This window comes from Chrysochloris asiatica, unplaced genomic scaffold (assembly GCF_000296735.1).
Source record: "Chrysochloris asiatica unplaced genomic scaffold, ChrAsi1.0 scaffold00124, whole genome shotgun sequence".
In the NCBI taxonomy this organism is placed as follows: domain Eukaryota; kingdom Metazoa; phylum Chordata; class Mammalia; order Afrosoricida; family Chrysochloridae; genus Chrysochloris; species Chrysochloris asiatica.
In genome coordinates, this window is record NW_006408642.1 from 9,199,074 (window position 1) to 9,221,238 (window position 22,165).

Genomic DNA, 22,165 nt, shown 5'->3' on the forward strand with positions numbered 1-22,165 from the left:
GTGCCATCGAGTCAATACCAACTCATAGCGACCCTATGCACAACAGAATGAAACACTCCCAGTGCTGGACCAACCTCACAATCATTGCCACACTTGAGCCCATTGCTGCTGCCACTGTGCCGGTCTATCTCGTTGGAGTCTTCCTCTTTTTCTCCAACCCTCCACTTTACCAAACATGATATCTGTCTCCAGGAACTGGTCCCTCCTGATAATATTCCAAAGTATGAGAGATGAAGTTTTACCATCCTGACTTCCAAGGAGCACTCCAGCTGTACTTCTTACAACACAGATCGGTTTGTTTTTTTGGCAATTCATGGCACTTTCAATATTCTCCACCAACACCATAATTCAAATGCATCGATTCTTCTACAGTCTTCTTTATTCACTGTCCAACTTTTGCAGCCATATGAGGTTACCGAAAATACCATGGCTTGGGTCAGGTGCACTCCAGCCCTCAAATTGACATCTTTGCTCTTCAACACTTTAAAGAGGTATTGTGCAGCAGATTTGCCTAATGTAAAGGAGCTCTGGTAGTGTAGTGGTTATGAATCAGGCTGTGAACCGCAAGGTCAGCAGTTCAAAACTGCTAGCTGTTCCGTCGGTAAAAGATGAGGCTTTCTGCTCCTGTAAAGGCTTACAGCCTTGGAAACCCTGTACAGGGTCCCTGTGAGTCGGAACCGAACTCAAGGCACAATGTCATTTGATTTTTTGACTTCTGCTTACATGTTGATTGATCTCAGCAAAATGAAGTCTTTGACAACTTCAGTCTTTTCTCCATTTTTATGGATGCTATTCATTGGTCCAGTGGGGAGGATTTTTGTTTTCTTTACATTAAGATGCAAACAATACTGAAGACTGTAGTCTTGGATCTTCATCAGTAAGTATTTTAAGTCCTCTTCACTTTCAGCAAGCAAGGTTGTATCATTTGCATATCACAGGTCATTAATGAGTCTTCCTTCAATCCTGATGCCATGTTTTTCTTCTCAGATTATTGCTCAGCATACAAATTGAATAAGTATGGTGAAAGAATACAACTCTGGCACACACCTTTCCTGATTTTAAACCATTCGGTATTCCTATGTTCTAGGAACTGCCTCCTTGTCTATGTACAGGTTCCTCATGAGCACAATCAAGTGTTCCAGAATACTCATTCTTTGCACTATTGTCCATAGCTTGTCATGATCCACGTAGTCAAAAACTTTTGCATAGTCAGTAAAGCACAGGTAAACATCTTTCTGGTATTCTCTGCTTTCAGCCAAGATTCATCTGACGTCAGCATTGGTATCCCTCATTCCACATCCTCTTCTGAATCCTGCTTGAACCTCTGGAAGTTCTATGTTAATGCATGGTTGCAGCCATTTTTGTATTATCTTTAGTAAAAGTGTACTCACATGAGATATCAATTGTATTGTCTGGTGATTTCCACATTCCGTTGGGTCACCTCTCTTTGGAATGCACAAATACGGAACTCTTCCAGTCCGTTAACCAGGTAGGTGTCTTCCAGATTTATTGGCATAGATGAATGAGTGCCTTCAGTGCAGCATCAGTTTGTTGAAAGATTTCAGTTTGTATTCCATCAATTCCTGGTGCCTTGTTCTTTGTCATTGCCTTCAATGCACCTTGGACTTCCTCCTTCAGTATCATTGGCTCGTGATCATATGCTGCCTCTTGAAATGGTTGAACATTAACCATTTCCTTTTGGTACAGTGACTCTGTGTATTCCTTCTATCTTCTTTTGATGCTTTCTGCATCATTCAATATTTTGCTCATAGAATATTTCAATACATCTTGTCTAGGCTTGAATTTTTTTCTTCAGTTCCCTCAGCTTGAGAAATGCTGAGCATGTTCTTGCCTTTTGGTTTTCTAACTCCAGGTCCTTGCACATTTCATTGTAATATTTGATTTTGTCTTCTCGAGCTGAACTTTAAAATTTTCTGTTCAGCTCTTGTACCTCCTCATTTGTTTCATGTGCTTTAGCAGTTCCAGAGAGCAAATTTCAGAGTCTCTTCTGACATCCATTTTGATCTTTTCCTTCTTTCTTGTCTTCTTAATGACCTTTAGCTCTCTTCCTGTATGATGTTCTTGATGTCATTCTGCACCCTTCAGTCTTTAGAGTCTAATGTATCAAATCTGTTCTTCAGATGATGTCTAAATCCCAGTGGCATATATTCAAGGTCATATTTTGGCTCTCATGGACTTATTTTCATTTTCTTCAGCTTCAACCAGAACTTGCATGTGAGCAGTTGCTGGTCTGGTCCTTAGTCTACCCCTGGCCTGGTTCTGATGGATGATATGGGGCTTTTCCACTGTCTCATTCCACAGATGTAGCAGATAAGAAAAGGGATCGGTCCCAGAACCCTGGTGCCTCTGGCTACACATCCCACAATAGGTTCTGGTCCTGCAATAGGTCCCAAAAGCATAGAGATTCAAAAGACTGATCCTAAATATATGAAACTTTCAGAAGAGGCTCTTAGCCATCTGGTGAGAGTCAGAACCTGTGATGTAGTACCAGCACGCTTCTCTCCCCAGAACAGTAGTGCCCTGTTTGTCACCCCTGCAGTAAACAAAGTTTAGGAGTTTTGCTACTAAGAAAAGTTCAGGAAGCCCATTTGGAATCTTACAGCAGGTCCCAGATTTCCACTGAGAAGAGGGATTGCTGGGGGGATTGTTGTTGTTGTTAAGTGCCATCGAGTGGCTCACTAAAGAGTTGGAGGTTCAAGTGCACCCAGAAGTGTCTCAGGAGAAAGACCTAGTGACCGACCTGTGAGAACTCAGCCACGGAAAACCTCATGGAGCACAGTTCTGCTGTGACACACATGGGTTGTCATGGGTCAGAATCACTCTACAACCACTAGTTTAGTAGACAGACCAACATGAAGTAGATTCTCGGTATACATCTGCATGCCTAGCTTCCATGATTAAGTATGTTCATCAGTTTGCCCTTCCAGTGGCCTCATCTCTGACCACCTCTGAGTCCCCAGCCAATAGACATAAGTACTTCATTCATCTAACTAGGTCTCTCACCACATTTTTGTTGTAGGATAAAAGTACCCCTCACAGTGGAAGACATCGTCAACTTTGGGGAAGGCAATAGGGAGCTGTTTGTGAGGTCCAGTACCTACAGCCTCATCCCCATCACTGTGGCCGAGGCCGGCCTCACCATCAACTGGGTCTTTTCCTCAGACCCCAAGAGCATCTCCTTCAGTGTGGTCTTCCAGGAGGCAGAGGATGCACCGCTGGATCAGTGTAAGGTAAGCCAGGCCCCTGGCCTGGGAGCTCCACGCCCGGCACACTGCTCTGCTGTTGGCCAGCCAGGCCTTCACTGGAATGTAATGGTCTGATTGAGGCTCCATTAATGAACAGAGATTTATTCAGAGGAGCAAACCCAGGGTGGACATTCCTGTGAGCCATATCCTACAGAGTAGGTCAAGCACCTGGAGCTTGCTCAACTTGAGCAAGGACAGGGCTGGAGGCTCAGGAGAGCTGTCTTCAGATGTCTGCAGGTCTCGCTGTGCCAGACACATTCCATCAGACCTTGGGCTGGACTAGTAGGTGAAGCTGTATGCCTCAGTTTACAAATCATTTATAAGTGAGCTGAACGCAGGCCTAAGGAGGTGGTGATATCTCTGCCTCTGATGGCGGTCAGACAGCATTAGCTTAGGGTGCTCCACATCTCCCCTGCAAGGACATTTGAGGTCATCCTGTGTCACCTACATGGCTGACCTTGACATCTTGGTGACAGATAATGGTTCACAAAGTCGGGAAGACATTCTAAGCATGGGACACTGACGATGGTTGGCCCATAGTTCTCAACCGAGGCTACACATTAGAAACACGTGGGAACTTTGAAACTTGCCACTGCCAAGGCCACTCCCCCAGCCCCTGAATCACAATCTCCAGGGGCAGGACCCAGGCATCCCTCGGTGAGTTCAAAGAGCAGCCAACATTGAGACCTGATGCTCTAGATCAAGGGGATGGAATCCAGGACACAAGGAAAGAAAGTGAACAGCATTCCAGGAGAGGCCGATTCAGTGGGGTAAGGAAGATGGAGCCCCTCTGCCTGGCTGGATTCCAAGTCTAAACTATAGGGAAAGGGTGGTAGAGGGGAAGTCGGGGGCGAGCTGGTTTGCATGGACACATGAGTTCCATTTCACTCATACTGAGTGAAAGGACTGGTGAGGATAGTCAGAAGTGCTGGGCTGAAGTTGAATGTAAATCCTAGAGTGTTCACATAGTTGCAAAAATCAACATGATCAATGTCCCTCCCCTTGAATTGGTATGGGCTTGTCCCTATTTCAGCCAATACATTTTTTTATATTTCAATCTCCATTCTATACATATGGAAAGAATCAAGATAGGGAAGAACAATTTCAAGTCATGTGCAAAGACATCTGGGAGTCTTTGCAATCATATTTGTCAGTACCTCGTGTGTTCAGTCCACTGGGTGCCCTCCAAGGACTTGTGGTGGAGGGCTGGGGAAGGCACAGACTGAGAGGCCCAGCAGGAGACATGGTGGGGTCACACCTCAGTTCTCTGATGGCCTTGGATTTAGTCTTCCATTCTGGTGGGAGAAGATACCAACAGGGCAAGGAGGAATTTGCTATCCTGCCCTTTTGGTATCTTCACATTGTAGAGATGGCTTTGTCAATTTTGTCTTCTTCAAACCCACTCTTAAACTTTGCCTTCTAGCTCCAGGCACCTTGATTTTGCCTTGTTTCTTAGAGTCTCGTATTCTTTTTGACTTAAAAGCCACCCTGCCCTTCTTTTTCTCTTAGGGGCTTGCAGTCAGTGCCACAATCCTAGGTTCTGAGCTTCCACACAGAAGGTCCTATGACTTGTGGGCCAAGGTGCGCTCACTTAGTGTTAACCCATCTGCAAGCAGAGCTAGACTCCTCCACTGGGCACCCACTGCATGCACACTGCAGGTCTTAATCCCAGTTTACAGGTGAGGAAATAGATGCTGGGCTCATTCAGCTGCTTAAGCAGCTCCTCACCCAGTGTGCTTGTCAGCTCCGTACTAACAAGTAGCTATACTGCCAAGAACTCATGGCAGCCCTCAGATATCCAAGACTTATCAAGTGCCTAATATTGCATCTTCCCCAGTTAGACACCTGGTGACTACTTGTAGCAGCATGTCCAGGCCTTGGCCATTCCACGTGCCCACAGACGGCAAAATCATGGCCTCTCTCTCTTGCTCTGTTTCTCACTCACAGCCAAACCTTCATGGCCCTGGGAGACTGTATAGTTCCAAGCAGGAAGTTGGAGATGTAGAGAAACTCACTTTCCTCATTTTTGGTGGATTATGGTTATGAAGGAGCTTTGGTAGTATAGTGGTTACAAATCAGGCTGCTAACCTCAAGGTTGGCAGTTCAAAACTACCAGCTGTTCTGCGGGAGAAAGATGAGGCTTTCTGCTCCCGTAAAGATTTACAGCCTCAGAAACCCTGCACGGGGGTCACAATGAGTCCGAAATGGCTCCATGGTACTTAACAATGGTTATGACTACTATTGTCATTTCCCACAGTGGACACCAGGGGGCAGAAGAAGCCCATATACAGGATGGGCATCGACACTTTTACTGCCTGAAGCCTCCTAAACATTAGCCAGTTGCTGTAGCTTAGTGCTGTGGAGTTGGTTCTGACTCATAGTGACCCTGCATAGGGTTTCCATGGAGTAACTAGTGGGTTTGAACCATCAAACTTGGGGTTAGCAGTCCAGTGCTGATCCTACAGCATCACACCCGGCCTCCAACCTGTTTCCAGACACTTGTCATCAACACCTCGCTGGCAGTGGCTGTGTGCTTTCCTGATGCTCTGCAGGAAACAACAGAACACAAACTCTGCTGTTCTGGCACTGTGTGGACCACCTGTTATTGAGCCATGCCTGTCTGCTCACAGTATAATGGGAGGAGACCTAATGGTAGACAGCTGTGATTCTAGGGGAGGAGTGCTGTGATGGGGGTGGAGAGGGGCTGCAGATATGTCTAGGGCGGGCATCCAACCCAGCCGAGGAGAAAAGTCCTATAGGAGGAGACTCCTCGGCCTGACAGTGAGGGAGCCATTGGCCTATACAAGGAGAAGCAGCGTGGAGAGGGAGAGGACAGCGCGAGTCCCGGCAGAGGGAAGGGCACAGCAGGCCAGCCCCATCCCTAACGGTGCCCATGATACACCTCACCCTGTGTTGTGTTCTCGCCACAGTCATGGCCTCAGCAGTTTTGGAGAAGTCTTCTCCCTGAGCGAGCACTGAAAGGTTTACCCCTTTCCAGTCGGAGTCCTGATGTGGCATTGTAGGAGAAACACTGGACTACTAAGCACTTGACCACAAGGTTGGTGGTTCAAACGCACCAGTCGCTCCTCAGACACTCTGTATAGGGTTGCTATGAGTCGGAGCCAACTCAATAGCACTGAACAGCAAGAAGAAAGCTAACGGTAAGGTCGGTGGTCAAACCCACCAGTTGCTCCTCAGACACCCTATACAGGGTCACTATCAGTCGGAATTTCATGGCATTTATCAACATCAGCAGGGGTTTCTAGTCCTTGCAGAAATTAGAATATTACAGAACAACCTAAAAAAGATATCATACAAACATGTCTGCCACAGGGCCTATACTTAATAGGTCCTCTATAAAGCTTCCCCTCCAGGCTGGCTTGGGTCATCCTGACTCCCTGTACCACTTTTCAGCACCATCAGCTTCCAGCATGTCCGGAACACGCAGCATTCACCCACACCTTTGGGACTTTCCTTTTGGTTTCTCTTTGACCCAGAGGTTATTTATGCCAGTTGCTGTGGAGTCAGTTCCTGTGCATGGCAACTCATACGTGTTAGAATGGCCGTCTTCCAAGATGCCTCAGAGGAGACTCAGACCGCCAACCTTTTGGTTAGCTGCTAAGTGCATTAACTGCTCGCACCTACCAGAGTTATTTGTTGCTGTTAAGTGCCGTCAAGTCAGTTCCGACTCATAGTGACCCTATACAAGGTTTCTGAGGCTATAAATCTTTATGGGAGCAGAAAGCCTCATCTTTCTCCCATGGAGCGGCTGGTAGTTTCGAACTGCTGACCTTAAGGTTCGCAGCCCGATTCGTAACCACTATGCTACCAGAGCTACCTTCCCAGAGTTATTTAGCAGTGTATTATTTAGTTAGCAAATATTTTGGAATTTTCTAGCTACCTTGCTGTTACTGATTCCTAATTTAATTTCATTATGGTCCTGGTGTGACACATAGGATAAGCACTGGACTAGTAACGAAAAGCTTGGTGGTTCAAACCCACCAACTGCTCCTCAGGTACCCATACTCATAGAATCACTGAGTCAGAAACCATTCAAAGACACTTAACAACAACATAGAGAACATATTTTGTGTAACTTGAATCCATTTAAATTTATTGTGTTTTTGTTTTGTTTTGTGTTGTTTTTTTAATGGCCTAGCGTATGTTCTCTCTGGAGGAATGCTCTGAGTGGATTTGAAAGGACTGAAGGAGCTTCAAAAAGTTTGTGGAAAAATTCCACTATCCTTTCATTTCATTTTTCCCTGAACTTTTTGAAGCCCCTTCTTAAGTGTTCTGTTGTTCGGGAGTGGAGTCTTCTGTAAATGTCAGTTAGGTCAAATTAGTTGATACTGTCCAAGCCTTCTATAGCTATATTGATCTCCTACCTATGTATTCCCTCAATTATTGAGAGAGGGGTATTGAAATTACCAACTTTAATTTTGAATGTTTCTGTTTATCTGTGCAGGTCTATCGCTTTGCCTCAAGTGTTTTGAAACTCTGTCATTAGAGATGTAAATGCTTAGAATGTTTATTTCCTCCTGGTGAATTGATGCCTTTATCATTATGAAATGACCTTATTTATCCCTGGTAATATTTTTTTTTAATCTAAAATCTCTTTATCTGATATTAGACACAACTCAGCTTCCTTTTGATTAATGCTAGAATGGTACATCTTTTTCCACCTTTTTACTTTTTAATCTATTTGCATCTTCATATTTAAATTCTGTTTCTTATAGGCAGCACAAGGAACGCTGGTGGCACTGTAGGATAAGCATTGGACTACTAACCACAGGGTCAGCAATTGAAACCCATCATCCACTCTGTGGGAGAAAGATGAGGCTTTCTGCTCCCCTAAAGATTTACAGCCTTGGAAACTCTCTACAGGGTCCCTGTGAATCAGAATCGGTTCGCTAGCAGTGAGTGTTTGGAGTGGGCAGCATAGGGGTCTTGCTTTTATCTAGATTGACAATCTCTGGCTTTTAATTTGGACATTTAGACTGTTTGCATTGAATGTGATTATTTGTAAGGCTGCATTCAAATCTGTCATCTTACTATTTCTTATTTGTTTGTCCCATCTGTTTTTTGTCTCCGTTCCCTTTTTCTGGCTTCTTTGAATTGAGTGTTTTTTATGAACTCCTTCTTCTAGCTGAAACTTATTCTTTTGTTGTTTCAGTGATTGTTTTTAGGGCTTGTAGTATACATCTTTAACTCATCGCAGTTCTGGACCTAACAGTACATTTAACTGGCTGGAAGTTGGTGGCATAGGAAAGTGGCAATGGAGTAGGGCTGGCCCAAGACAGAGCTTCCACCTCTCCCCTACTATCCTTTGTGTGATTTCTGTTATACATTAACTTTTTTTTTTTTTAACTTTTTATTGTGAATTGAGTGACAGTTAATAGACAAGATCATTAGCTTTACATTCAACAAATTACATACTTTTTTCCAAATGATTACAGTCCTCTCCCTGCAACATCAGTTATCCTGCTTCCTCCCTGTGGCTTCCTTTTACATCTTACTTTTCACAAATCAACAAAGCAAAAGTATGTGATATATACATACAAAACAAAACAAAAAAATCTTTATTTAAATGTCCAAAGAGCACCTTTTGTAAGGCAGTCTGCTGGCCGCAGGCACACAATCTTTCTCAGTCCCCGGGCCTGAGCCCTCAGCAGCTCTGTGCCGTTCCCTCTGTTGGCATTGCTTTTCTCGGTAGGATTTCATGCTCTTCCCTCTTGATGGTTCTAAGGCCCTCTGTTCCTGAAATGAAGGGTTAACTGCTTCCCACTTGTAGTTACACATCGTCTACATTTACAGTTGTGACAATCACGATGAGCCCTGATATCAATTACTCACAATTAAATCATAAAATCCTATCACCTCACCCCCTCATCCCCTTTCACCAGATCCATCTGGGAAAGAGGAAAACTATTCAGTGGAGATTCTATATTACCCTGCTTATTCTGAAACTAAACACACTCATGAAAGCTTGTAAGCCAGCCACTTTGTGCCTTTATAGCCCTCCATTTTTGATAGCCAGTGTCTAAACTGCCCATCCCCAGCACTTAGAAAACAAGTTTTATCCTTGAATATGAAGAATCCCTCCATTTCGGTTAGAATTTTGAACAACTGCATCCGTAAGCAAAGGTTCAGTTCATCAAATTGTAGCAATGTATACTTGCTTACAGCATCAAGTATCTTCATCTTAATCTGATTGAGTTCTGGTCAGCTAGCCATCCACATTAGGTCAATGGGGTACTAGTTGCAAGTTTGGGAATTCACGAACACCTCCCCACACTTCAGATCAGTTGGCCAATTCACTCTCAGCAGTAGCTCCCAGTGGCTAAGTTAGTGCCCATAGGCTCAGAGTTCACACTTTTCCCTAAACTTCAGACTAGCCAGCCCTTCCTCTTCTCTCTCTCATCTTAGGGTCAATGGGTGTCAATAGAACATGGCCAAACTCAGCCCATGTCTTCATTGGTGCATTTCCCCCACTTCCACTAACAAGTAGACCTAGGTAGTCATCAGTGTGCATACTAGACTGCTCACTGGTTCCCTTTGAGTTTCACTCTTAGAAGGGGGTTACCCCTGATGGGCTGACTTTTCTTGCTTGATGCCTCCAAAGCAAACACCTTGGTTGATATTCTAACAGCCAAACAGTCTGTTTTTTTGGTTTTTTTTCCCTGTGTTCTTTCTTTCAATAAGGATCTTCTGTTCTCCCAGCCTTTCTGGTTTGGTCTACATGTATTTTCAAGTGGGAATGTCCCACATCAGAAGGTTCTAGGAAATTTTTTTATTTCATTTTTTATTTGTTCTTCTACCCAGTAGCTTTTAATTAGGGTGTTATTCAGTTCCACGTATTTGATTTTATTTCATTGATCTTCCTATTGTTGATTCATGATTTTATAGCATTGGATCAAAGAAGATGCTTTGTAATATTTTGATGTTTTTTAATTTATTGAGACTAGTTTTGTGGCCTAAGACATGGTCAATTCCAGAAAATGTTCCATGTACCCTGGAAAAGAATGTGTATTGTACTGTTGTTGGGTTGAATGCTCTATACAAATCTATGAGGTCAAGTTGTTTGATTGCATTTAGTTCCTCTGTGTCTTTGTTGAGTTTCTTTCTGGTTGTTCTGTCTTTTTTCAAAAGTTGTATATTAAAATCTCCCACTGTTGTCATTGTTGATATCGCTGTTAAGTGCTGTCGAGTTGGTTCCAGCTCATAGTAACCCTGTACAGAGTTTCCAAGGAGAAGCTGGTGAGCTTGAACCACTGAACTTGCTGTTCAAACTAACTTTTCAGTCCAGCACATTAACCCACAGTGCCACACCAGGACTCATTGTATATTCCTTCCTTCAATTCTGTTATGGCTTGATTTATATATTTTGACACTCTTTCATCTTTCTCCACACACTATATATTAATTTTTGCATTTTTCAAACCCTACAAATACAAGAATTACTTTATTTAGTTTTCATTTACAGAGATTTAAATAATGAGAAAAAAATCTTAAATATATAACCTTTGCAATTACCTTCCACTGTTCTTCATTTCTTTGTATAGATACATATTTCCATCTGATATCATTTTCCTTCAGCCTGATGAACTTCATTTAACATTTCTTATAGGGTAGATCTACCAATAATGAATTCTTTCAGCTATTATCCACTGAAAAAGTCTATGTTTTGGCTTCATTTTTTGAAAGAAAATTTTTCTGTGTATAGAATTGTAGATTGACAGTTTTATAACCATTCTTGGTTCAGTCATTTTACATAGGTTATAAAGTGTTTAATAGGAAAAGATAAACCTGAATTTAATACAAAGTATACTTTGGGAAAAAAAGAACAGTATTTAATTCTATAAAAATAGGAAGTGGTTTCTCCTGGGCAATTTTTTAGGAACTCGGAGTTGCTAAGATGTTGACCATGGTCAGCAGGGTCTCTGCCCTGTGTAACCATTTTGGGGAGCCAGTCCTAAATGGAAGACTTAGGGACATTTTACAAGACTGTCTTCACATTTATCCTATCAAAAAAATGTTTGTTAAAAGTGTAATTAACATGTTGCTTGGCACTGTCTTCTTCCCCATCATATCTTCCATTTACAAATGATGCCTGTGTCATAGCTGACCATCAGGGAGAAGGCCCTGCCCTGTGGGGAATAAGGTGGCCACCCAGTGACTTGCCCCTGCCTGGCACACATCACTGCCTCTGACAGTGAAGCTCTCAGAACGTGCCCTAAGAATATACATATCTCCTAGAGCTCATTTTTCATGATTAGAGAAGGCAGAGTAGACAGGAGGCTGAGGCTCACACATGGAAGGATGAAAGGGCTCTGAGGAATGTGAGCTGACCAAGGCTCCACCAGGAGAGGGGTGTGTGGTGGGGCCAGGTGACTCAGGACAGTGGGCTCAGCTTTGTGCAGTGCATTCAAGATCATCATGTGGAAGGAGGATTGGCCACAAGGGCAGCCCCAGGAAACAGGAACCCCCTAGACAGATGGATTTCATTTCCTAAAGCCAGAAAGAGGCTGCTTCTCCAGGTGGGGGAGCCCTCTGGCACTGATCATGGTCAAGGGAGACTGATGACCACTCTCTAGGGATACTGACCAGTTCATGATTCTGGAGGAAGCAGATGTCCATGGGCTCTAAGTCATTAACACACCCCAGGCATGTGGAAGGCACCCCACCAAACTGGTCATGTTCCCAATCCTGCTCAACTGTGATTTCAAACAGGGCACTCAGCCTCCCTGGGCCTCAGTCTCCTCCTTGAAATAAATGATGTGTCCAAAGGATCTGTGAAGCCCCCTCAGCCTCTGTGACCCTTTTGTGTCTGCTTTTCCTCCAGGTCCTCATTCCCATGACCCGCTGTAATTCCCACAAGGAGAACATCCAGGGCCAGCTCAAGGTGCGAGCACCAGGCATCTACATGCTCATCTTTGACAACTCCTTTTCAAGGTAGGGGCCTCACTCACCTGCATCTGGAAGAGTCTACCTGTTCTCCAAGTGTTCAGAGGTAGAAATCAGAAATCAATTGTTAAATTTTTATTCATTTAGTAACAAATTTTAGACCCCTATGCTATAGTGTTCCCATGTTTGTTAGAGCATTTATAACACGTAGGCTAGTATTTACAGCATGCTGAGCATGTTCTAGGTATTCTACTCGTATTGACTCAGTTAAGTGTCACAGCATCCCATTGTTAGGAGCTGTCCTTTTCCTCAAATGACTGCTCAGAAGGAGTTGTGGCACGCCAGGTCACACACCGCGTATGTGGTAGAGCTAGACTTGAACTCACACAGTCCAGCTCCAGAGTCTGCACTTTTAGCTGCTACCCTCTCCTGACTCTCTCTGATGTCCAGACTCCCACTGCTCTGCCCGAAGAGGGACTGGCTGACTGAGTGAATGTGCAGAGAGAAGTGAAAGCAGAAAGAAGTCTGAGATCAGCAGGACTGAGGCTGCCCTGGGAGCCGTCTGTATCAGAGTGTCGACGGAAGGAGATAGGACTGGGAGGATGGCCATGGCAGGCGATCGGCTGTAGGGAGCCCATGGAAGAAAGTGGAGGGGGACCAACAGTGACTGAACATCCACTGTGAACCGGGGCCCTCCTTCACAAGGCATAAGGCAAGGGTGGCTAGGGTTGCTGGTCACCGGCCCCTTTGTATCTTTTCTGGCTTCATCAAAGCCCATTCACTGGAGCCGCCTTTTAAAGAAGCGTGCTTGATCAGCACTGGCCACAGCCCTACTGGGCAGGACCCTGGGCTAGACACCACATCCCCCACACCTGGACACCCAGCCCAGCACACTGGGCTTTAAGCAGATTAATTGACAGGATGCTCCAGGGAAAAGCTGTGCCACCCTCCACATCTTGACCATGTGGCCAAGGGTATCACCAAAGAGGAGCATGATGGGGAGGTCAAGCTTCCACTTTGCCTGCCTCCTGCACAAATGAACACACGCCATAATAGCAGGACTTTATGGGCACAGGCCCAGCATGCCCAGAGAGTTGCTCTAGAGTCCCCCCAGGGTAGGTGCAGGTCCCTGCCCATCTCAGATGGCAGGGTGGCAGGGTGACTATAAGAGGGTGGGTTGGAATCAGCCTGACATAGGCTCTGCATTTCCTTCTGTGGTCCCCACTTCCTCCTATGTGCAGCAATATTAGCATCGAGCTCTGCCACACCTCTTGAGCCTCACTGGGGACTGACAGCTGAGGTGAGCGTTCTGAGGGCAGAGCACAGTCCTGAGCCCAAGCAAGCTCCCAGGAACCACAGGACTAGGTGACTGTGTTGCAGCGGTCCAGCCTTGACCCATTAGAGTCATCTCATGGGCCTCCTCAAGGTTTCCAACCAGGGATGGCAAAACTGATTTAGATCCCAGTCGGGTTGCCACATGGTTGGGATGGCATCTATACTCGTCTCTGCCACATTGCCTGCTCCATTGGCGTGCCCTGTGCAGTACAGAGCAACAGACACAGGGGTGAGCATGCCTCAGAGCAAGCCCCAGGAAGTCCGTGGTGATGGCCCAAGGTGACCCTCTGCATGGAGACAACCCTGCTAACCAGACAACAAGTGGGTTACAGGGGCCTGGAAGAATCCATCCCACACAAGTTCTCCTCACATCCAGTGCCAGCCAGGTCAAGAGAGCAGCCCCCGCCCCCAGGCTTGCTGTTCTCAGAGTAACACCAGCTTTCTATTTCTGTTTCTCAGGTTTGTTTCCAAGAAAGTATTTTATCACTTAACAGTTGACCGACCTGTCATCTATGATGGGAGTGACTTCCTGTAGCCTCAGGCACCAGCAACACTACTCTTCTTCATCTATCACAGAAAACACTAAAAAAAAAAAAAAAAAAAAAAAAATGGCCTCTCTCTAGACTAATCGACTGGGCGGGTCTGGAGGAGAGGCCTTGGGGCACGCCCTCCCCAGCCCCATAACGCCAGAGTGCCCTGCACCCTGCACTATGCACAAGCCACTCATAGCCCCTTGGCTTGTGAGGGCTCAGTGACCACTTTTCCATTGATTTGGGAGCCAGCTGTCTTACCGAAAGGAACACTGTGCCAAAGGTTTAAACACTTACGAACCCATTGGCCTCTCCTGGGATCTTCCTCCTGTGGAATGTTTCATGGGAATCTTGACTTCTGTCTGCAGAAATATATGGCCCACTCTGCTCATGAGCCAGGATGCCTGGCCAGATCCCATCAGCCCTCAGTCTCTGAGACTCACAGGTCTGCCCAGGAAAAGGGGGCCACAAGGCCCTCCAAGAGCCCAGCCACCTCTGCCTCCTGTCCTAGCCAGAGTGTGGCTGCTCCAAAACTCAGCCAGTGGAGTGGTCTCTAAGGTGGACGGAAGGACGGTTCTGTCCTTAAGCAAGCCCTTCACCTGCCAGACTTCTCAACAGCTCACAGCATGGCCCCAAGAGCAGAACTAAAGACAGGAAGAGAAACCACCATTCTGGAGGATGCACAGAGACTGGAAGGTGAAGCAGCCAGAAGCAGAGTTGTGAGCTGGTCTTCAGGGCTCCCTCCTCTTCTGCTGTCATGCCCCGCCCTTGTTTATGTATATTATGCAGATGTGTGTTTACCTAGTGAGCATAACCAGGGTGAAAACCACTTTCCAAACCTGGGGCCTTCTTCTCAGAAGTCTTAGATAACACAAGTGTAAACAGAAGCATTATTCATGAACCTGCTCTGTTTACTACTTGGTCTTTAATGCCCTACCTACCAGATCCCCCAGCACACTGTTTGCACACTTCCTGCTGCTTAGCCTACAGCTGATACCCAAGAGACTGCTCTGCTGGAGGCAGGTAACTCCCCGTTTCTTGTTCCTGAACAGGAATGAAAGAATCTTCCTGTTCTCTGTGACTCTTTTCTCTTCCCACCATGGAGGCTTCTTGTTCATGTCTGAGTACTTGCACAGGTATACAGAGCATCTGCCAAATTGGTCCACTTCGACCTAAGGAAGTGGATACTAATGAAACAGCACTGGACAGTTTTCCTCCAGCCAGCCTTGTGACCTAGTCAAGTCATACCACCTCGCTAAGCTTCAGCTTATCATCTATAAACGTTGTCTGACTTATTGCAAAGGCTTGGGAACAGGTCAGGGGCTTCCTGGCCAAGCCCAGTACAGACCTCTCAACCCTCCGTGTACCAGCAGCCCCAGCATTAGCACCAGCAAAGAGGTCTCTGGTGAGGGCGTAGAAGAAATACTCCTGAGAAGGACTCAGGCCCTTCATGTAGATGGACACTTGGATATGTGCAAGCAGTTTGTTTATGAGAATGGTGAAGAGAACCTTTCACAGGTTCAAGAGAAGGCTGGCCTCCTGGTACGTTCTGCTTCCTTGGGGCAGCTGTCTGGAGCAGGAAGCCATCAGGTTCCTCCCCACTCCTCCCCTTTCTGGCCAGACCCTAACAGTGCTTAGCACCAGGCCTCCAGAAAGTTCCAAGCCCTGTGCCACACAGCAAATTGAATCCATCCGCCCTCTGGCAAAAGACATTCAGAAATCAGTTGGGCCACCACAAGAAGGAAACAGAATGTTACTAGAAGAGACACCAGAGCACTGTGTAGCCTCCTTTGGAGTGCTCAGCTTTCCTGGGACTCACCACGCCAATGACCTTCTGTTGGCGTCACCACCATCATTCACAACAAGAACGCTATCAGTTGAGCAGCTGGTGTGTTTGGAACTGTGAAAGACCGTCACCACTGTCCCTGAGCTCCAATCTGAGCCTCACTCTGTCAATCAGAGCAGCAGAGGAACTAAGTATAACTGAACAACAGCTTGGCTCTTCTTCTGAAGCCAGCCCAGAACCCCTTGTCTGAGTGGGGACACCACCTTGAACACTGACTACGTGGGTATAAGAAAGGTCCTTTGTGCGAACTGAGGCCGGCCGAGTCCCTCAGCAGTCATTTCTCTAACTCTGGTTTCATACACGTAGCTACTTTTGTGCCCTGGACAGACTCTTGGACTTAGTTTGCTGTGAACTGTGCCGTTTCGACTGTTTCTTGGTCTATTTAAGTGTGGCCTTTATCAGTAGTTTCATTGTCATTTGAAACAGGTATCCAGCTATACTGAGGTACTGGGTTGAGATGCTTTAAAAAATATATATATATATGTCCATGACAATTGAAGAGTGGCTGTTGAAGGTGGCAGCCCCAGCTTGACTAGTGCACTGGAAATCAGCAAGGCAATTGCCTTGGGGTCCAGGTCACCGTATGGAGGGGGAGGTGGTTATTACTGCTGCCCGCTGCCTTGTTCTCCATCAAAGCCTCCAGTCAACCTCCCAGGCAGCACACCATCCCTCACCAAGGATGCCTATCAAGGTGGAGAGTTTCTTCCACCCGAATGGGCCCTGAACTCCAAGCAATCTGAAACAAGAGCAGAGGGTTCTCAAACAGGAATCTGGAAGCAGTAAAACAACCCAGGATTTGGAATGCAGAGATGAAAAGCCACATAACACAACTTGGAAATAAAGGGTGGTTTTCTGCACTAGTTCAGTTGTCACCTGAATGGTGAAGCCACTCCAAGCCCAGAGGAAATGAGAGCTTGTGTCTTTTATGATACCAGGTAGACATCCACTGGTGTAGTCTTACAGGAGTTTCCTTTGCAAAAGCCCAGGTTAATCATTCTCCAAGGGAGAAGTTTTTAGGTCAAGGAAGTGCCGAGCATTAAAGCCAAGAGAGGCCATTAGTGATGCTTCAAACTGAGGATGTCCATCCACAGAGGCCAAGGAGGCAGCCGCCCACGTTTACAGAACACACTCTTCAAGTGGGGCCATGGGTGAGTTCATCTCACTTCATGTGGTCCTTTTCCCTCTTGAGCACTTTAAAAAAAAATTATCAAGTACGTCTTTACAATTTGGCAGAAAAACGTCTTTAGCGCCTTATGATACATGTTATCCAGAGAGACCTCAGCCCCTCTGGGAGCTGCAGAGCAATACCTAAGCTTCGGATGGAGGGCTTGAAAGTTAGAATTGCACTTTAGTTGACTCAACCCATGTGGCCTTATGGGATAGCGGGTCTGAGAGCCCGGCTGTTTCATTCATATCTGCCAAAGAGTTACCCAGAAGCACATCCGATACCAATACCCTACCTGCACACTGAGGGGTGAGAAACTTTGTATCTAAAACATCTCTCTGTAGTGTCTGCTAAGCCATTTGGACATGTTTTCTTTTTTGACCTCAGGATTTAAATAAACACTATGACATTTAGAGCAGCATTGTCCTTTGTTCCACAGTGGCATGAAGAGAGATACTGCCTAGATGAGATAAACTATCTTTTACAGTGGCTTTTCCAAAGGTCTCTAGACTGCAAATATCCTGGGAAACTGCCATGTGGTGTGTTGTCTGGGTGCACCCTCCTGACCCACTCCTGCCTCACTTACCCCGGTTCTCACAGAGCACTTGAAACAAAGAGCAAGATTCTGATGCGAGAATAATGGGGTAATAGGAGACAGGTCATACATAGGTGACCTAAAGCCATGACTTATCAATATGTAGTACAAAACGGGGCCAAACTGCCAGGTGGAGACCATCTGGCAAAGGAAGAAGCCAACTCTCCCACCACAATTTATACTGCTCTTACCAGCTCAGCAGGAGTCCTGGTATGGTACTGCAAGGTCTTTTTGAACCACAAGATCAGCGGTTCAAGCTTACCAGCCACTCCTAGAAACCCTATACAGGGTCGCTATGAGTTACAACTAAGTCGACAGCACTTAGCAATAACAAGCTTATCAAAGAGCTCCGACACAGGCCCAGGGGAGCATGTCCCAGTCACTCCTGCACTGGCCAAAGTGAGCTCAGAGGATCCATCCACAATCGGCTCACACGCCACATCCAGGGTGGCCAGGGACTCTTCCAGTGCTGACTGTCTCACAGAACACCCCACAGGTCCTTCCTTTCATCCCCTTCCCAAGTCATCCTCTGCCCTCAGATTCTTACATGGAATCTTCTTCAGCCAGTTACTCCACAGTAAGTGTGTGTGTCTAGTTTTCCCTCAGGGGCAAAGGCCATGCCTCATTCATCTTTGTGTCACCCTTCCATCCCACCCCACCCCCAAATCAAGCACCATGTCAGACACAAAAGTGCTCAAAAAGTAACAAACTGAAGAGGATACCAGTCCCAATGCATTGATCACCCATAGGCCTTAAATAATCCCATTGGCCAACTTGGGCAGAGACAGAAGTCCCAAGCACTCCAAGGGCAAAAGATAGGCCTCAGGAAGGGCCTTGAGGAGGGTGGAAGTGAGTGGGTCACTCAACCCTAATCCCTGCACATCCAATCCTGTTGACCCAACCCTGCTATCATCAAGTCCTTTCTGACTCAGCCCCCTTGTAGGCTAGAGTAGAACTGATCCTTAGGGTTTCTGAGACTGTAAATCTTTACAGGAGCAGACACCCTCAGCTTTGTCCCAAGAGCATCTGGTGAATTTGAACCGCCGACCTTAACTGTTACCAGCCTAACACAGTGTGCCACCAGGACTCCTCCTGTTGAAGGATGCCCTCAAATCAAGCCTTGTATTGTCCAGTGTTGGAGTTGATGTAGTTAACCCAATAAAAGTGAGTCTTTGATAACAGTCTCTCCTGAGCTGGGACAAGAACCAACTGAAACACACAGATGTGCATGCTGCAGCTGAAATCCAGGGTTTCCACCACCCTCACCCCAACCTGCTAAACCACTAAGTAAGCCAAGGTAACAAAAGTCTCAGCCCCATGTTCGAATCTGGATATTCTGACCCAATTCAGTGTCCCAGACCCCATGGCACTTGGGTGGTTGCCATCCCTCCTGGCAGGCCCTGGAGGATGTGGCAAGTCCCTGGGTGACTCAGAAGGACACTCAGCAAGGTCAGCCCTTTCAGTATGAAGATGCGTGGGAAAAATCTGGTGAGGAGCTCACTGCCTACACACATCTGAAAAGCAAATCAGTGGTGAAACCTGTCACCTAAATGAGAAAGAGGACTTTTTCAAAGGGAGCACTTCAAGAACCAGGAGGGGGCAGGGGCAGAAAAGCTGTTATAAAAGATATTCAAAGTGGGTTAGGGTTGAGAGAAAGGTCAGCCTCTTGCTTTTCCCACACTGACTGTTTTCTGAAGGAGGACAGTAAAGTCAAGCTGAAGTGTGATCGCTACCGACCTTCTGGCCTTTGATGTGTTTCCCTTCCCCGTCCCCTGAACTCTGTGGGAGGACAGAGACTCCTGCGGTTTCCTCATACCTTCTGGCACGTACACACTGATGTTATCACAGAATTGGTGGCCCCGTCTAAAGCCTAAAGGGAATTAAGTCTCAGCTAAAAAAATGAACAAAGTAAAACAGACCTTACCTAACCCAAGACGTGTATGTTCTTACCAAAAGGCAGGCCTGTTTCTAGACCAGGTTTGGTTTCAGGCCTGCGGGTCTACAAAAACATCAGAGAAAGGGGACTTCAGGAGGTCCTGCCCAGACTGCTGCTCCCAACGAGGACTGACCGAGCCACGGAGGAGACAAGGAAACCAGTCCTGAGGCCTAAACACTCCTCGTCCAGGTCAGCAGGGCAGGAACTGTCTTCTCCCTAGACTGAGAAAGGAAAGTTGATCAAGGAGAGAGAAGTGGGATAAATGGGCAGGAAAGTGAAAAAGGACTGAAGAAAGAGAGATGATCAGGGCCTGCCCCTGAGACCGGGAGAAGGGTTGGACCCAAGGCTAGATTACAGACACCATCTTTCTCTGGAAGAAAGGAGCAGTAGGGAAAAAGTGGTGTTGGAGAGGCAAAAGTCACCCACCATGTACAGTGAAAGCAGTGTTTGCATGTTAGCAAGACCCAGCCCATCTACAGAACAAACACAATAGGCAGTGACTGCAGATATGGGATATAGTCCATTTTGTTCCTTTAGCTCTGAAGCCAGCAACTAAGCCCCACATGCTTTCACAGAAAGACAGTGGGAGGGGCAGCAGCAATGGTCCTCCCCAGAGGTGGAGTCCATGTGTGGAACCAAAGGCCTTCTTCGTAAAGGCAGCTCTTCACCAGTAGGGACACCACAGAACTGCTGGGTGTTCTCAGGAGAAGGTCACCTGTTCATGCCCCAGCGATGACCCTGGGGAAGAGAGAGAAAGAAAGTGGAATTCATCCCAGTCAGGCCTACAGCCTATTTGGTTCAAGGGTTCAGATATCAAGCTGCCAGGAAAAACCCCGGAATCAAACTATTAATGTGTTAAATTCGTTATTAGTTTCCTAGACAAGTGGCTCTTGTATTTAGTGTGCATAACAATTACTTGGTGGCCTCCTAAATTGCAAATTCTTGGGCCCCATCCATGTTGCTGCCATTTGTCTGTCAGTTTCTCTTGCTGTGATGCAGGAAGAGATGCCACTGAAAATTTAGATACCAGCAGTTACCCATAATGGACAGGTTTGCTGTGGCAATGTAGGTTTATGACTGGACTGCTAACCACAAGGTTGGTAGTTCAAATCCACCAGCCACTCCTCAGAAATCCTACACTGGAATGCTATGAATAAGAACCAACTCAATGGCACTTAACAACGACCAGACTAAGGTAGACTAGTAAAAACGAGAGGCATACTACTTCTGAATGTTTAGCGACTGAAAACCTTATGAATAGCAGTGGAGCGTTGTCAGATAGAGTACCAGAAGATGGCAACATAATGAATAACAGCAGAGCATTGTCAGAACAGTGCTGGGAGGTGATCCTCTCAGGTTGGAAGCACTCAAAGCCTGACTAGGGAAGTAGAATTGACCATAGTGATGTGAATAGAGTAAAGCTTTCAAGACCTTCATTTGCTGATGGGGCACAACTCAAAATGAGGAGAAAGAGCTGTAAACATCCATTAATAATCGGGACATGGAATCTATGAATTATGAATTTAGGAAAATTGGAAGTTGTCAAAAATGAAATGAATCATATAAATATCAATATCCTAGGCATCAGTGAGTTGAAATGAACTGGTATTGGCCATGTAAATATCAATATCCTAGGCATTAGTGAGCTGAAATGAACTGGTATTGGCCGTTTTGGATCTGACAATCATGGTTTACTCTGCTGGAAAGGAAAAATTCAAGAGGAATGGCATCACAGTCATCATCAAACAGAACATTTCAAAATCTATCTTGAAGTACAATGCTGTCTGTGACAGGATAATAGCCATATAACTACAAGGAAGACCAGCTGACACCAATATTATTCAAATTTATGTACCACTAAAGTCAGTGATGATGAAATTAAAGAATTCTACCAATATCTTCAGTCTAAAATTAATCAAATTAAGATGCACTGATAATTATTGCTGATTGAAATGTGAAGGCTGAAAACAAAGTTTTCAATCAATAGCTAGAAAATATGACCTTAATGATAGAAATGCTGGAGATCATGTGATAGAATTTTGCAAGACCCACAACTTATTCATTGCAGATACCTCTTTTCAACACCATAAAAGACAGCTATACACATGGACCTCGCCAGATGGAATACACTGGAATCAAATTGACTACCTCCATTGGAAGAGACGGTGGAAACGCTCCATATCATCAGCCAAAACAAGACCAGGGGCAGACTGTGGAACAGACCATCAAACTTCTCATATGCAAATTCAGACTGAAGCTGAAGAAAATTAAAACAAGCCTATGAGAGCCAGAATATGATCTTACGTATACCCCACCCAAATTTAGAAACCAATTCAAGAACAGATACATTAGACACTAATGACCAAAGACCAGAAGAACTGTGGGATGAGAATAAGAATATTATACAGAAATAAAACAAAAGGTCATTAAAAAGGGAAGAAAGAAGAGACTAAAGTGAATGTCAGAAGAGACTTTGAAACTTTCTCTTGAGCATAGAGAAGGTAAAGCAGTTGGGAAAAAATGAAGTAGAAGAGCTGAACAGAAGATTTCAAAAGACAGCTGGAGGAGGCAAAATCAATTATAATGAA

General features: G+C 45.6%; 1 protein-coding gene across 1 annotated transcript in view; it reads left to right on the top strand.

The window, feature by feature from the left end:
* FYCO1 (FYVE and coiled-coil domain containing 1) overlaps positions 1-14,040 on the top strand; it is an 85,668-nt gene extending 71,628 nt beyond the window's left edge. The window contains exons 15-17 of the mRNA XM_006868817.1: positions 3,041-3,251; positions 12,109-12,218; positions 13,965-14,040. Coding sequence (XP_006868879.1) covers positions 3,041-3,251; positions 12,109-12,218; positions 13,965-14,040 — 397 coding nt within the window. The remainder of the gene's footprint in view (positions 1-3,040; positions 3,252-12,108; positions 12,219-13,964) is intronic.
* Positions 14,041-22,165: the final 8,125 nt, after the last annotated feature.